Source organism: Erpetoichthys calabaricus, chromosome 4 (genome assembly GCF_900747795.2).
Source record: "Erpetoichthys calabaricus chromosome 4, fErpCal1.3, whole genome shotgun sequence".
NCBI classification, from domain to species: domain Eukaryota; kingdom Metazoa; phylum Chordata; class Cladistia; order Polypteriformes; family Polypteridae; genus Erpetoichthys; species Erpetoichthys calabaricus.
Genome location: NC_041397.2, coordinates 59,197,078 through 59,211,755, shown reverse-complemented (window position 1 = coordinate 59,211,755; position 14,678 = coordinate 59,197,078). Strand labels below are relative to the sequence as shown.

Below are 14,678 nucleotides of genomic sequence, written 5' to 3'. Positions count from 1 at the left end.
ATACTGTGCTCAACAAAGAAATCCTAATTAATATTCTTGTATCGAGCAGTATTGTTTACAGCAATGCATTATGCTCGCGCACAGAATGCTACTGCAATGACAACAACAAAGAACGTTAAGTTAATTCACAAGTTACCTCTACTCGGGCACATATTGCCACAAAAAGACTAACATTTCGGGTATCGTAGGCTTTGACTGTTTATGAAAAATCAGCGCAGGGAACTACTCTCGACGCGTGCTCAACCTGCTCTTCTGCGCCAAGAATATTGATATAAGGAAGCGGCTGGCACTCAAAACACCCTGCTGGGGAGCTACTGTTCCTCCGGCCACTGTGTCATTTTTTTATTCTAAAGAACTGAGGATCATGCAACCAAAGCACGACTTTGGTTAACCCTCTTCAACGATCGGTGAACATTATGAAGCTCGCTTTTCCCGTATCCAGAGCACCAGGCTCACACTTCGGCCACGGCACACTGCCAATCATCCCAAGTAAGGCAAACCCCCACATCCCGTGCACCTGCGGCGGATCCACACACGCAAGCGCTCCACTAAACTTTGCGAGAAGTTTCAACTTGCGCTTACCTTCGTCAGCATGATGCGCGATGCCTCTGATTGCAGTCGATGAATATAGCTGTGCAAGTCAGGCTTCGTTCTTCTCAGCCTTTCTTGTTTCTCCTTTATTGCGGCGTGCCTGCCGTCATGACAACTAAGCTCAGGCAAAGGCGCCCCCGTTCCTCTTTCGAGCCATTCGACTACCACGCAAAAGCTACAAGCTGTCGCTGTCGCGGGACTTTGGAGCAAGACGGTGGGAACGGCAGTCGTCGTACTCTGTCATTTGCATGTTAAAAGGTAAAGAGGTCAGCTGGCGCCCAGCCTACCGAAGATGAAACTTGTGTGCTTTTTTTCTCTTCACTTATTCACCTTCTTCCTTCCTCCCTCCCACTCTGTCCTCTTCATTCAAATTCTGTACAAACCAACGGACATAGGATCTCTTTGGGCTGGGGGAGTAGAGGGGAGGGGAGATGGGGGTGGCCTTCGGGCTAGTAACATGGGCACTGGGTTGGATTACAGATGGCAAGGCTAACCTACTGACTTTCTTTTCAAAACTAGACTTGTGATTCGGTTTTATGTTTCTGTATTTGAACACTTTCGGAAACGTTTGTTTAAAAAATCGGTCTGTAGACATATCGGCTATTAACAGAAATTGCTTGTGATTTGTTCGGAGTTTAAACGGACAAATTGAACACCTGTCAATTGTAAGAATATATTCATTCAAAGGCAACGTTTGAAATTGCGTGCATAATTAATAAAGTAACATGACGGTGGTCACACGTTTGCTTTATTACGAAGCACCAAACCGAAGTGACCCGATTTTCATTATTGGTCTATCCCAGGGGTCTGCAACCTTCACTATGAAAAGAGCCATTTTGCCCCCTCTTCCTCCAAAGAAAAATAGTCTGGAGCCGCAAAACATAACACAGCTGATAAACTTTTAAAAGTTTTAATCTTTTTTAAGATTTTACATGTTACAACCACGGAATACAACAAACAGAAGTGCAGTGTGCATGTGTAGGGCTACTTTGAAATAAATTAAACTGAACTATGCAGGCCTAATTGGGTCCTTCCTATACCTGTGTAAAATTAAAATAAAAACTAGCCCACTTTAATATAAATAAAACATTTAGCTGTAGCTTAGCAGCTTTAAAAAAGTAAACATTAAATTCCATTTCAGTGTGCTGAATCAACTGAAGCACCTGAACATACAAAAAAACCTACATCAGCTCCGGGTCCGAAATGAATGTGTTTTGTTTTTCTGAAAAATAATAGCTTATTAAATGCTATTGTTGTCACCTGTTTAAAGTGACTTCTGTTTCTGAAGTTCGCTGCTGATCATCTCTATGTCAGGGCTGTACAATGTGACTTTGACCTTCACACAGGACTGCAGGCTCTCATGTGTGAGGCGGGAGCGATATTTGGACTTTATGAAGTTCATGCTTGAGAAAACTTGCTCACTTAAGTATGTTGAGCCAAAGATGGACAGGACTCCAAATGCATATTTTTTCATGTTCATATACGTTTCGGGAATGGCACTCCATGTGTCGAAAACAAATTTGTCGGGTTTGGGGAGGTTTTCAATATCACTCCATTTGTGCTCTTTAGCGAGAGTAGCCTTCTGACGGGTGACTTCTTCAAGATCCGCTGTCAGGCATTTGAACTTGGACACCCATTAATCTTTATCTGCTATGTCGTCCAGTTCAATTTCTAGATCGGGCTTACTTACTCCTGTGAATGCGGATGTGTTCAGCAGGGATGGGTCGATGTCCAGGGAAGGATAGAGTGTTTTTTTTCTTTTTGAACTTACTGAATCTTTCTCTAAATGCAGCTTGCATTTTCTGAACAATTTCCCGTTTGTTTTTAAAGTCGGAGAATCGTTGCTCTGATATTTTTATGAACGATTCTTTCATGTATTCTCCGTCTGTGAACGGCTTACCCCTCCTTATGATCTCTTGAGCTGCCACAAAACTAGCGGCTGTAGTTGACTGTGTAGAAGTGATCCACTTTTTGAAAGTATGTTTGCTCTGTTCAGCTTTCCGTTGCAGTTCCGAAATTGCTCTCTTTCGCTTATCTTCACTTGGGTATTTTTCAGTGAATGCTGAGGGCTTGTTTTGAAAATGTCTTTCAACGTTACATTTTTTGTTGTTCGATAATTTATCGCCACATATTAAGCACACCGGTAAGCCAGCGTCGTTGGCGGTGAAGGCAAATGCTTCTGTCCACGCAGAATTAAACTGTCTAAATTAGATGTTAAAATGTATAACAGTAGTAGTAGTAGTAAATAAACATATATATATATAAATACAAGTTAAATTAAGAAATTGCCATTATTCATTTTCATGGTTTTTATTTTTTTGTCAAGGCCAAAGGGAGCCACTACAAGGAGGCTGAAGAGCCGCATGTGGCTCCAGAGCCGCGGGTTGCCGACCCCTGGTCTATCCAGACAAGTTCAGGTTATGTAAAATCATGCACAAAGCATTACTTCAGAGTGCCCAGACTTTAGGATGGAGGGAGGTTATAAAAATAGAAAATTAATTTGAAATTCAATACTTAAAAGAATACATGTTTTAAATTGTACAGAATAACGAAAGTCACGACTTCAAGACTATAGCATAATATAAAAAATGTAAATGATGGTGGCACAGTACTTGGCACTTTTGCTTTACTGATTGTCAAATACAGGTTCACACCAAGGATGTGCGGTCAGGGGAGGCAGGTGAGGCAAAGCACTTGTCATCATGAAAAGTAAAAAAAAAACTAATAATGATAACATAAAATACATTTGTCCATTGGTCTGTGCTATAAATTTGTTTTCTGTTTGATTCCAATAATTTTGATCATTTTTATAGTCAAAATCGCCGAATTTGCGCATTTCCTGTTTAAATACAAAGGAGAAACGCGAGGGAACCTCACGTTGCTATCTGCAATCCCTCACTCACTGAGATGATGCATGCAATTGGCGCATGCCTGTTATTGTCTCTCTGTATGTTGCCAATATAATGTTTGCAGGCACGTATATTATACACCTTGACTTTCCACATTCTGACTATTATCTTTAATGAATATGTGTGACATATTTAGTCTTGCTGATCAGACATAAAACCGCAGTGAAAAGGCACAAGGTGAGGCTTGACAGTACAGTGCCGCACTGAAGGGGGCAGATGTGAGCCCAACAGGTGCTTGTTGCTGCTGTTCTTCAACGCAGACGCGTCAATGAGTTAGCACAATTAGAAAGTCAAGTGCACTGCAGCGGTCCATTATTTTTAATTTTTGTTTGTAAAGAATGCTGATGAGATATGAAACATAACCAGTAGTCAATGTACATGCTGCCAGTGCACGTGTCTATGCGGGACTGGGGGTTGTGGAGTATCTGAAGAATAGCCTACATAGACACAAAGGACAAAATGTGATCTCCACAGCAAGTGGCCTGGAATTCAAATCCCAGACTCTAGAGGTGTTGGGGTACTGCCAATAATTTATTTTTGTTATTCCTTCTTATAGCTTGGTTTTTTGGTAAAGATATAAAAGATGTATTTTTGTAGCTAATTTATTAAAACAGTACAAAGGAAGCATACTCCGTAATTTGTTGTGGATTTACCGGAAATGCACGATTACACAAAACTCCCAACTGTTTAACTTCACAAGTCAATGTAAAAGCATCGTAACAGATTGGATTTGTTTATTAAATTTGATATTTTAAGCCACTGTTTGATTCCATTTCAAAAATAGCTGTATTGTCATGACAATAAATTTGTGTTGCCAAAACATTAACAGTACATTAAACAGTAAGGATTATGTGTAAAGACAGATGAAGATAAATTTAATTGCTGCAAAATAGTTAGTTATGGTGACACAGTATTTATTATTGAGGACCCAAATTTCTGGGGATGATGACTAAGATATTTCTTTTAATTGCTTCTTGTCATGCTGAGAAGATTCAGTCACCCGAGACAAATGTTAGATTTTGTATTGTTCCTGTATATTTCAATCTGCGCATTTAGTTTACCGCAAAACATTCCGTACCCAGTCCTGTCAGGATAGGTTCCAGTTCCGTGCAGCCCCAAAATGGATAAAGAGGGTTCAGAAAATAGCTAAATAAACATTTTGTCATCCATCCATTTTCAAATCTAATTAATCCAATTTAGGGTTGAAATCCAAGCAGGGTAGTACAGGATGCAAACAATATATGGATATGCGGAGTGGTGCATCTGTGTCTAGGGATCTGCACTGGCAATCAGAAGGTTGCCAGTTGCAATCCCGTAAATGCCAATAGGAACTCTGCTCTGTTGGGCCCTTGAGCAAGGCCCTTAACCTGCAATTGCTGAGCTCATTGAGTAGTGAGAAAAGCGCTATATAAATGCAAAGAATTATTATTATTATTATTATGGTGCTAATGGTAGTGCACACTAACTGTTGCTATGCCAAATTAGAGTCAGTAATTAACTTAAAATGGATATTTTTGTGATTTAAAGGAGAACAGAAGTATTCATAGAAAATTCACCTGAGCTCAGTAGAACATAGCTATGCAGGCAGTGACTAAGCCCTGAATCAGTCTTAGTTTCTTGAAGGGGTGAGGCATCAGTGCTAACCTTTATACCACTGTGCTCTCCATGGATATTTTGCCTTCACTCAACTGACACTAAGTTGGTCTCCAGTGGCCCATGACCCTGTAAGTGAGTTTACTAAATGGATATAAGATGGCATCCTGAACATTGCCAACAGACAGTCAGTCACTCATCACTTACTGGTACGACCCACGGAGCTATTGCACACTGCAAGGTATATCAAGGCTTCTGCTTGCTGCGATTACCATCATCAGTAAATAGGTAGACACCATTCAAGAGCTTATACATACATAAAAAAGTAACAAAAATGCAACATTTACACACATAAGCACCACTCAATTTAAATACAATAATAAAATAATAAAAAATCTACTTCTTGAAAATTCCCAAAGATGCAAGTGAGAAAGCAAAAATGTTGTAAAATTATCTAATAGAATCATAACAATGCATATATCTGTATGAACCCACTTAACTCGTTTTGTGATCATAGGAGAGCCAAAGCTTATTGTGCCAGCACTGAGCACAAAGCACCAGCTCATCACTGCCCATTTACATGAACTCCCCATGCTCACATGAGCTGACGTTGAGTTGCCAGTTAACCTAACACACAAGCCTTTGGTGATGTGGGAGGAAAACCCACACAGAACATGCGTACTCCACATAGACCGTGTCCAGGCATAGGATTCAAACCCATGGTGCTGGAGTTGTGAGATGACAACGCTACTCACTCTACCACCATGCAGCCAACTGGGGCTAAAAAATGTTGAAAGGATAGAAAGTTTATTTAGGTAAACAATTACAATCTCCTTTCCATTGTACTTGATTGAATACACTGTCAATCTACTCAGTTTCATCTTGATTTATTTTGTCACCATCTATTTTTGATTTGATATACTTTTTTAATGTGCAAAATGAAACTGTCTTTTTACCTGACCTTTGGGGGTCAGAGCATTGGGTCATTCAATGTACAGCGCCCCTGAAGAAATTTTCAGGTAATGCTGCACCTTATGCATGTTATTTACTTATGCAAAGGTATTTACTAGTAGCAGTGGAAAACTTTGTTGATGCATATATAATCTGTGAGTGATGAATGGTATAAATAAAACAAAATCTCCTGTTAGTGGTGATATACCTCCGCTGTGCATAACTTCCCCCAGTAAAATAAACTATCCATTTTACTCTTCGGTCAAAACTGAAGTCTAAGGAGAGTGCATTTTTGTATTTGGTCAGATACCTATAAAAAAGATAAGGATAAAGACAGGCAAAACTCTTTTGACTGGCCTCAAGAATCAAATGTAGTGCTCAGCCCATATCTGGGGGGTCCTATGCCAGGGTAGGCTTGTTGCTAGTAGCATTCTCAAAGGGAATATTTATTTCAGACCCAGAGTTCTAAACAATGTGTACCTTGAGTGGAGCTAATATATGGTTGCCTGCTTCTGTTGAATGACTGTATGTGCTGTAAGTCTTTCCTGAAGTCTTCTTTTCTTTGAAGACATATTCAATTTACTGCAATGTTTAAAATGCTTCAGGAGGCTTGTTCCTGCTTTGTGGCCAATGCTTGCTAAGTTGGGCTCCAGCTGCCCCACAACCCTGCCCAGCATAAGGAGTTAAGGAAAATGGATGACTGGACATAAAGGAATATAATCATTGGTCTCTCTCAAGAAATTTCAGATCATTAAGTATCAATTCTTTTCAGTCATTATGAAATTCAAATGATATGTGCTGTCAGAATATTGACATGATAATATACTGTATATGTTCAGCCAGTCAGAATGAATCTGTGGATGCCAAATGGCACATTTCTAAATTACACAGTAATGATACATAACTTAGTTTTTAAAATGCAGATGTTAATCAGTATTTTTTTTAAACATTTTAAATGTCTTGGGTAACTAATAATAATAATAAATAATAATAATTCATTACATTTATATAGTGCTTTTCTCAGTACTCAAAGCGCTATCCACACAGGGAGGAACCGGGAAGCGAACCCACAATCTTCCACAGTCGCCTTACTGCAAAGCAGCAGCGCTACAACTATTTGTCCTTGGTCAGGTCGACATTGACTTTCCCTTTCCTTTGAACCTTAATTTTTCTTCTTCAGTTTACAGCACAGTACCATTTACTTAGTATATCATTTACTGGGAGCAATACGAGCTATAGGAATTTATGAAAGGAACCTACAGATACTGTATGTGTACACAGTATACAGTATCTGTACATATACACATTGCATGCTCTTTTTGTTTTTAGCGTGGTATATACGCTGGAAAAATGTCTTTAACTTTAGCTCACAAGATGTTGGATGTATATATAATTGTTATTAAACAGAAACGTAAAACATTTTTCTACAGTTTAGCAGTGTAGTGTGATAAAGATGTTAGACAGCTGTTGATTTTGTTCATTTAATATTCTTGCTTGCAAATAGTAAGCTCATTATTTAATATATCTGTCTTCATCCATCCATTTTTCAAACCCACTTATCCAGAGCAGGTTTTAGGGAAGCTTGGGCCTTTCTCATTAAGCATCAAGCATATGGCAGGAATAATCCTTGACTGGGACACCAGCACATTGCAGGGTAAACATACACACATACACAAGGGGCCAAATTAGCATAGCCAGTCCACCTAACCTGAAAGTCTTTGGACTGTAGGAGGAAAGCAGAGCATCCAATGGGAACCCATATGGGCACAGGAGAATGTGTAAACTTCACGCAGAGAGAACCTGGTACTTTAACCCTGGTCTCCTTGTTGCAGGCAAAAGCACTACCACTGCACCATTCTCTGTGTTCATTGACTCTTGTTTTTGTATTAAGAAATGTCTTGTTTCTTTATTAACTTACATAAGGCATGATAAATCCTGTAATGTTTATTAAACTAAACTACACAAAAATTAACTTTCCAGATTCTTTCCTAAATCTTTATGCTAGACTCCTTACTTTGAAGAATGACTTGAAAATAAGTGAGGTCATGGGTTACATGTATTTTCAAGTCAATTTATTTGCAGCCTTCTTCACTAGGTGAAGGCTCAGTTCCCTATTACAAGTTCCCAGTAAAATGCAATGAACCAGTTGTAATCCATAAATACATTTTTATGTTAACATTTGAATAGCATTTTAACTGTGCGCATACAGTATATGAATTGTACCATGTGTGTCTGATGTAGTGTATTTTTAGATTCATTTTATGTACATGCTGAATAGCTTCAGTGTCATAGCACCTGGGGCTGTAAATTGATACTAGTTTCTGTAAATGTTTGAAATAAAGCCTAAAATGTCTTTGCTTAAACCTAAGCTATTAGTTTACAATATAAACAGTGTTACACATAAAGTATTTCATTTAGTAATTTAGATAGTTTGCAGTAGGGTTGCCCAGAGGTGTAATGCTGTTTTCTTGCACCAGTAGGATCCTGGTTTCAAATTTTGGCCCAGACTCTGTCTATGTGAGGGCTACATTTGATCTCAGTATTTTGGTTTGGGCTTTCTAAGATTGCTTCTCTTTTCTCTTAATATCATAAAAATCAGCTTGTTGAGCTGATCAGTGACTCTAAATTGGAGCTAAGTAATTATTGGTGTGTGACTGAGCATTTGTACTATATCCAGGTTTTTATATTGTTTGATATTATTTACCATTTTATGTGTTTGAATGTAACACCAGGAGAGGTTCCTACCAACTGTGTTGCCTTGCAATAAATTTCAGCCTTTAACTTCTGTATTGCAACTTACTCACCTGCAATTCGGATCTGGAATAGGTTATAATGGATGAATAAACAAGTGAAACTTGTTGAAGGTGTCTATATGAAAGTTTTCTCACATTCAAAGAAGCACTCCTCATATTTTCTTACACGAAACCATGGATTCCCAGTGACATCTGAAATTTACTGAAGGCACACAGCAGGTCATTTCAGTTTGGTGATATGATGCTACAAGAAATGTTAGTACAAGCTCAGGAAAGCAATTAGAGTTGCTAGATGACAGTAAGATGCAGCACCAGATGATTCTTCATCCTGTGTTTCTATAGATGATGTAAAAATTAATATTATCTTCAAAAGTCAATGCATATGGTCCAGGTGGAATTTTAGGTCGCATTTTAAAAAGCTGTAGTGATCATCTTTATTGACATCTTTAATATCCAACTTGGAAAAACAGCAATTATCCCTGTGATAAAGGAAACAAATTAGATTATCTCAATGACTACAGACCTGTAGTATTCATTTCCATTCTAATGAAATGCTTTTTAAGCCTTATGCTGATACATGTTAAAAATAATATTCTAAAATGTCTGAAGCATCAAAACTGGCCCCCAGAAGTGGCCATATTTCTTGCCATTAATACCATGCTGACACAGCTACAGTAGATAATAAAAAAAACTGCTGTTTATAAACTACAGCTCAGTATTAAACACTGTTGTGCCATCAAAGATTACAACTAGCTTCCTCAACTTGGGACTTAGTGCTATCCTCTGCAACTCCATTTTGGACTACCTAACTGGCAGCACCCAGCATGTGTGGACAGCCAGTATCATCTCATCCACACGAATTCTCATTACATTTGCCACAAGAGAGTGTACTGAGCCTCCTGCTGTTCTCCTTGTCCACCAAGGATTGTGTGGTCAGACACAGCACTTAACAGCATCATGAAATTTACTAATGACAAAACCTCAATACATTTTATTACTAACAATAATGAGGTAACTAGTAGAGAAATGCATGCCTTTTGACACAGTAGTACTAGAACAACAGTCTCTTTCTTAACATCAGCAAAGCTGGTCATAGACTACATGAAGCAGATTACAAATTCCTTTAAATCAGAAGGAATTCTATGAAGAGGATCAGCATCTTTAAGTTTCTTGGAGCCACCATCACTGATGACATAAAGTGTTCACAATACGTCATGGCTCATCAACACCTTTCTTCTTTAAACAGTCTGGATATTTCCATCTATGCTCACCAATGTTTGTAGATGCACACTGGAGTCCGTTCTCATTCGCTTTATAACAGACTTGTATGGCACCTACATGTCTCAAGACTGCAAGGCACTGCAGAGAGGTTGAGATGACTCAGAATATTAATAGTACACAGCTCTCTCTCCCTTTCAAGATATACTGTACAGAAAAAAAATGGTCTGCCTATTAGAAAGGAAAACGGCAATCCGGCTCAGAGACTTTCACCAAACCCACCAGAACTATTAGCACTCACACCAGTAGATGCACAGGCCGTGTTTTAACCCCCAGGTCATAAGGTTACTCAACTGCCACTCCTTCAGACAACTGCATGAGCGTTCCTTGTATATTTTGCATTGTATTTGTTGTCTTTTTTGTTACCTTTTTCTGTTGTTGGTACAGTATTGTATTACAGTCACTAGTTCTACAGAAGACATGCAAGTTACAATTTTCTTGTGCCATTTACACATGATAATAAACTTGAGCTTGAACATGACATAGTGACACAATGCCTTATACTTATGTAATTACTTACTTGAAGTATGTAGACAATATGTTGCTGTTCTAAAACTGCAGATGACTTCATTTTGCTTTATTAATCATCATTTTACTTTATTCATTCATCCTTTATGTCTCTGAGCCTGCCAATCCAGTTAAACAGATGTCACTGAAATATGCAATTTTCATGATTTACTATTGATAATTGTTACTGGAAATGTGAGGAAATCCAGGTAATCTGTGCTATTAAATGATTATAAGGTGATAAAGAGAAAAAGAGAATATTTCTAGTTTGAGGCAAAAATTACAAATCAAGGCTGGTGTTTTAAGGTTTACAGATTTGGTGCACTTGGCAGATTAAGAATAAGTTTTGTACTTAAAAGAATGTTGCCTTAAATGAGTACCACACTGAACCAAACTACATGACTACATGAATGCCCCACTGGGCACAAAAATGCCTTTCCTTTCATTAAATAATGTTTAACACTGTACTGTTTTTGTGCAGACTTGTACAACTGGGTACAAAACAAAACCTGTCTTCTTCTTATCCCACATAAATCTGTGAGACAAAGAAGATCTTCTTAAGCCAGCCTTGCAGCACTCCTCACAGCAAACGCTCATTACAGTTTGTGACCCACCCCCAAAATCTCTTCTTAAGTCTGTCTATGAAGCTCCTTCAATCCTAACATTCATATCCATGTTGCAGAATTGACTTTTTCCACTGTATTCGAAAACAAACATTCATACTGAGCTGAGCCTTACAGAGATCTTTTTATGTGCAGGTGGTCAAATGTTAAAAGAGTCAATCCCTATGCATCTAAACCTTTCAGTGGTGTTTTTTAGAGTGCTCAAAGACTTGTGTATAAAATCAAACAAACCACAGTATACTATGTGGGATTACAAGGACAGAGTATTGTACAGTATATATTATTCAGTTTTCATCAATATGTCTTTTGTATTTGCTACTTCAATTTTTTTTTTTTTTACTAAAATAATACATTAATAGGACTTTTATCAAAACACATTTATTTTAGTGTGATCACTTTAACATACATGCATTTCCTATTTTGGTCTGAAAGACTTTAATACTTAAATGTAGTAAGCACTCAAAATGTTTCAACATGAGTATGTATAAATTTTATGCTTATGCTGTGCTTAACAATTACATTACTCACCCATTCATGTAAAGTTCAGATTCTCTTACATTTTGCTGAATCAAATTTTACTTCGTTACAGCTCTAGAAGTCTGGCTTGGTCTCATTGTATGTGTGCTTTTCTCTGAATGTATATATATATATATATATATATATATATATATATATATATATATATATATATATATATATATATGCCAACTCTATGCTGGCCTTGTATAAATGACTTGATGTGAGTGTGCCTTGTCATGGACTGTTGTTTTGTCCAAGGCTGACTCTTTCCTAATGGTTGATCTGTGAGAATGAGCTCTAGACCCTGCAGACCTGAAACTGGATTAATAGGATAGGTGAGTATCTGCTTATATCTATTAAGGTGTGTACATTCAGTCACTGATAATCTTGCCTTCATGTTAATTATTAAAGATATTATTTTTACTATATTTTTTACTGATTTTATTATGAATGCATTATACAGTATATCAGTAATGTAAACAGTACTATATCCCATTTAAATAGATCATTTTCTACCTTTCCTAAATAAGATCATTTTCAATTAGTTTGCACAGTTTGCAGCCTGGCACCCCAAAGTTAGCTGTTGGAAGCATGCTTATTGTGTATCCTACAGAAGCTTTCCTGTTTCTCATGTGTGTTCTTTGAAAACAATACAGACACAAGTGCATTAGAGTCTGCATGTTTTAAGTTCCATTTATCACTTTGTTGTCTGCATCTATCCATTCATCTGTCTGTATGTCTTTTTTTAGGAGTCTGGCCTTCGTCTCGCTGCTCAACTCCCAGCAAAGTCTAATTCAGGTGTGTGGCTCTTGCTGGATGAATCCGGTTCCGTCTGTCTTAGATTAAAGACTGAAGCTGAACACCAACAACCCCTTCTGTTTTTCCTTTTTAAACTACAATTAAAGCTTTCACTGTTTACATACAATTTAGCATTTTAAACAAACTGCTTGCTATTTCAATTGTTAAAATGATTACCTGTTTATAAATGTTGTTGTAGTAGTACATATGAACATATAAAATACAGTAACTCATTTTTAAAAACCATAAGAAAATGGTCATTCAGTTAGAGTGATTAATAAGGAATTTATAAATATTTTCAGAAACAATTTTTTTAGAGCGTACGTATCAGCATGTGTGAACATGATACTTTATATACTGTTTACTTTCACACTGTGATTATGTATTACCTCAATGTGGACTCCTGACCTTGATATATGAGTCTGCTGCTCACTCCTTATTAATCATTGTACAGTCTGCACCATAGAACAGAGCATTTGTTATTTTTCTGCTAAGCAACCAAAGTTGTTTAGTTACTGTGCTAAAACAAAGTTTTTGAACCTTAAAACCTGTCTGTATTTTGACCTAGCATTATCTAATTTAGGGCCATGTGATGGGCTTGCACCCAGTGCTATTGGAACAGGCTTTATTCCTTGCGCATCCCTGGATTAGATTAAGCATGTCTGAGAATGATATGGCATGTTTTTTCATTATCTACCAGGAAAATCGGTACTTTTCTTTAATTAAAATTCAAAATAATAAAAATTAAATTATGGAACATTTGTATAGAAACAATCACTTGATTTGGATTTTGAATGGCAAAAGTAATTGTGGGGCTCCAAATATTTTGGCTTAGCACACCCTATCATGTTATACCAAATTCTGTTTAGCCTCCTAATCATTCATCCATTTTTAAAGCTACTTTTTTCCATGATGGGGTGATGGGGAGCAATGGTGTTTTTCACTATAGGGAGATGGAAGTTAAGAACCAACCCTAAAGGGACACCAGTCCATTGCAGTGCACACTTCCCGTGGGTCACTTCAGGCCAGTTTATAGATGTCAGTTAGAGCAAAAGAATGATGGATGGAACTGATGTCTTAAAAATTCCATACAACACACTTCCATAGTAAAAGACGGTGTGCCCACCAGCAACCGACTTTTGAGTTTGATACAGATTTTAAGCATTGCTATTTCACACTAAAGGATATAAGCAAAAATATTAAATTCTATACTGGGATTCCTTCTACACTGATTATCCAGTTACTCTATTTTTTAAGGTACTGTAATTTGTATACTCTATGAGATATAACATAAAATTAGTTTAGACTATATTTTAGCTTGATAAAAATCTGCTTTTTTAGCTTCTTGCTAAAATTTTTTAATCTGAAATAAGTTCCTTTGTTTCCAGTGGTTCTGTCTTTCAGCTAATATTATATGTTCATCATTTAAATATGGGAATATTATTTATTATTGCTTACTCCTGGTGACTTAGAGATCAATAGCCTGGTAGGATTTTATATCAATGGCGGTGTCTTTCTTTTTTCAAGTTACAATTCAGCATGTTACATGATAGAATCTATGAAAAGACTTAGTTTGGATCAAACAAAAAGATGAAAAAACAGATTCGTGGAAAATATAGACAGGAGAGCAAGGCAAAGAGATTATTGGACAACTGGGGCCTCATGTATAAATGGAGCATATACACAAAAATGTTGCGTATGCCCGTTTCCATGCTCACTTTGAGTGTATAAAAACTAAACTTGCCGTAAAGCCAAGCACATTTTCACGGCATCCCCAGACCATACATATGTGTGTTTCTGCTTTGTTTTGAAAATGGGCGGCACCCAACATCAAAGCAGTGCTACTCTTTCTGTGCAGTCTTCCTTTCTTTTTTAGATTTGCATCCATGATGCAGGCTTTATCAAATACACCAAAATGAATTGCATATCGTTTACAAATTTAATTCACTTGATTGTAATCATTCTGTAATAATATTGCACAGCCAACTACCATGGCTGCTTTAGCGTTATTAGAATACATTGCAAATGGAAGCATTAGAAGAGAGCACTGATTTTGTGTCCCATGATGATGACTGGCTTCTAAGAATATTTAGATTTCCAAGAACTATCCTCTTGGAGTTGTGTGCTTTTACAATGCTAGGATGTATACTTGATCT

At 37.3% G+C, this 14,678-nt stretch overlaps 1 protein-coding gene and 1 long non-coding RNA gene across 2 annotated transcripts in view; one reads left to right on the top strand and one right to left on the bottom strand.

The window, feature by feature from the left end:
- The window catches only part of LOC114650076 (uncharacterized), a 208,809-nt gene extending 208,084 nt beyond the window's left edge, over positions 1-725 (bottom strand). The window contains 1 exon segment of the mRNA XM_028799516.2: positions 583-725. Coding sequence (XP_028655349.2) covers positions 583-594 — 12 coding nt within the window. The 5' untranslated portion in view covers positions 595-725.
- An 8-nt stretch (positions 726-733) lies between these two features.
- On the top strand, positions 734-13,204 carry LOC127527478 (uncharacterized). The gene is made up of 3 exons (XR_007934782.1): positions 734-849; positions 12,474-12,522; positions 13,106-13,204. It is a non-coding gene; the product is annotated as an uncharacterized LOC127527478 (long non-coding RNA).
- Positions 13,205-14,678: the final 1,474 nt, after the last annotated feature.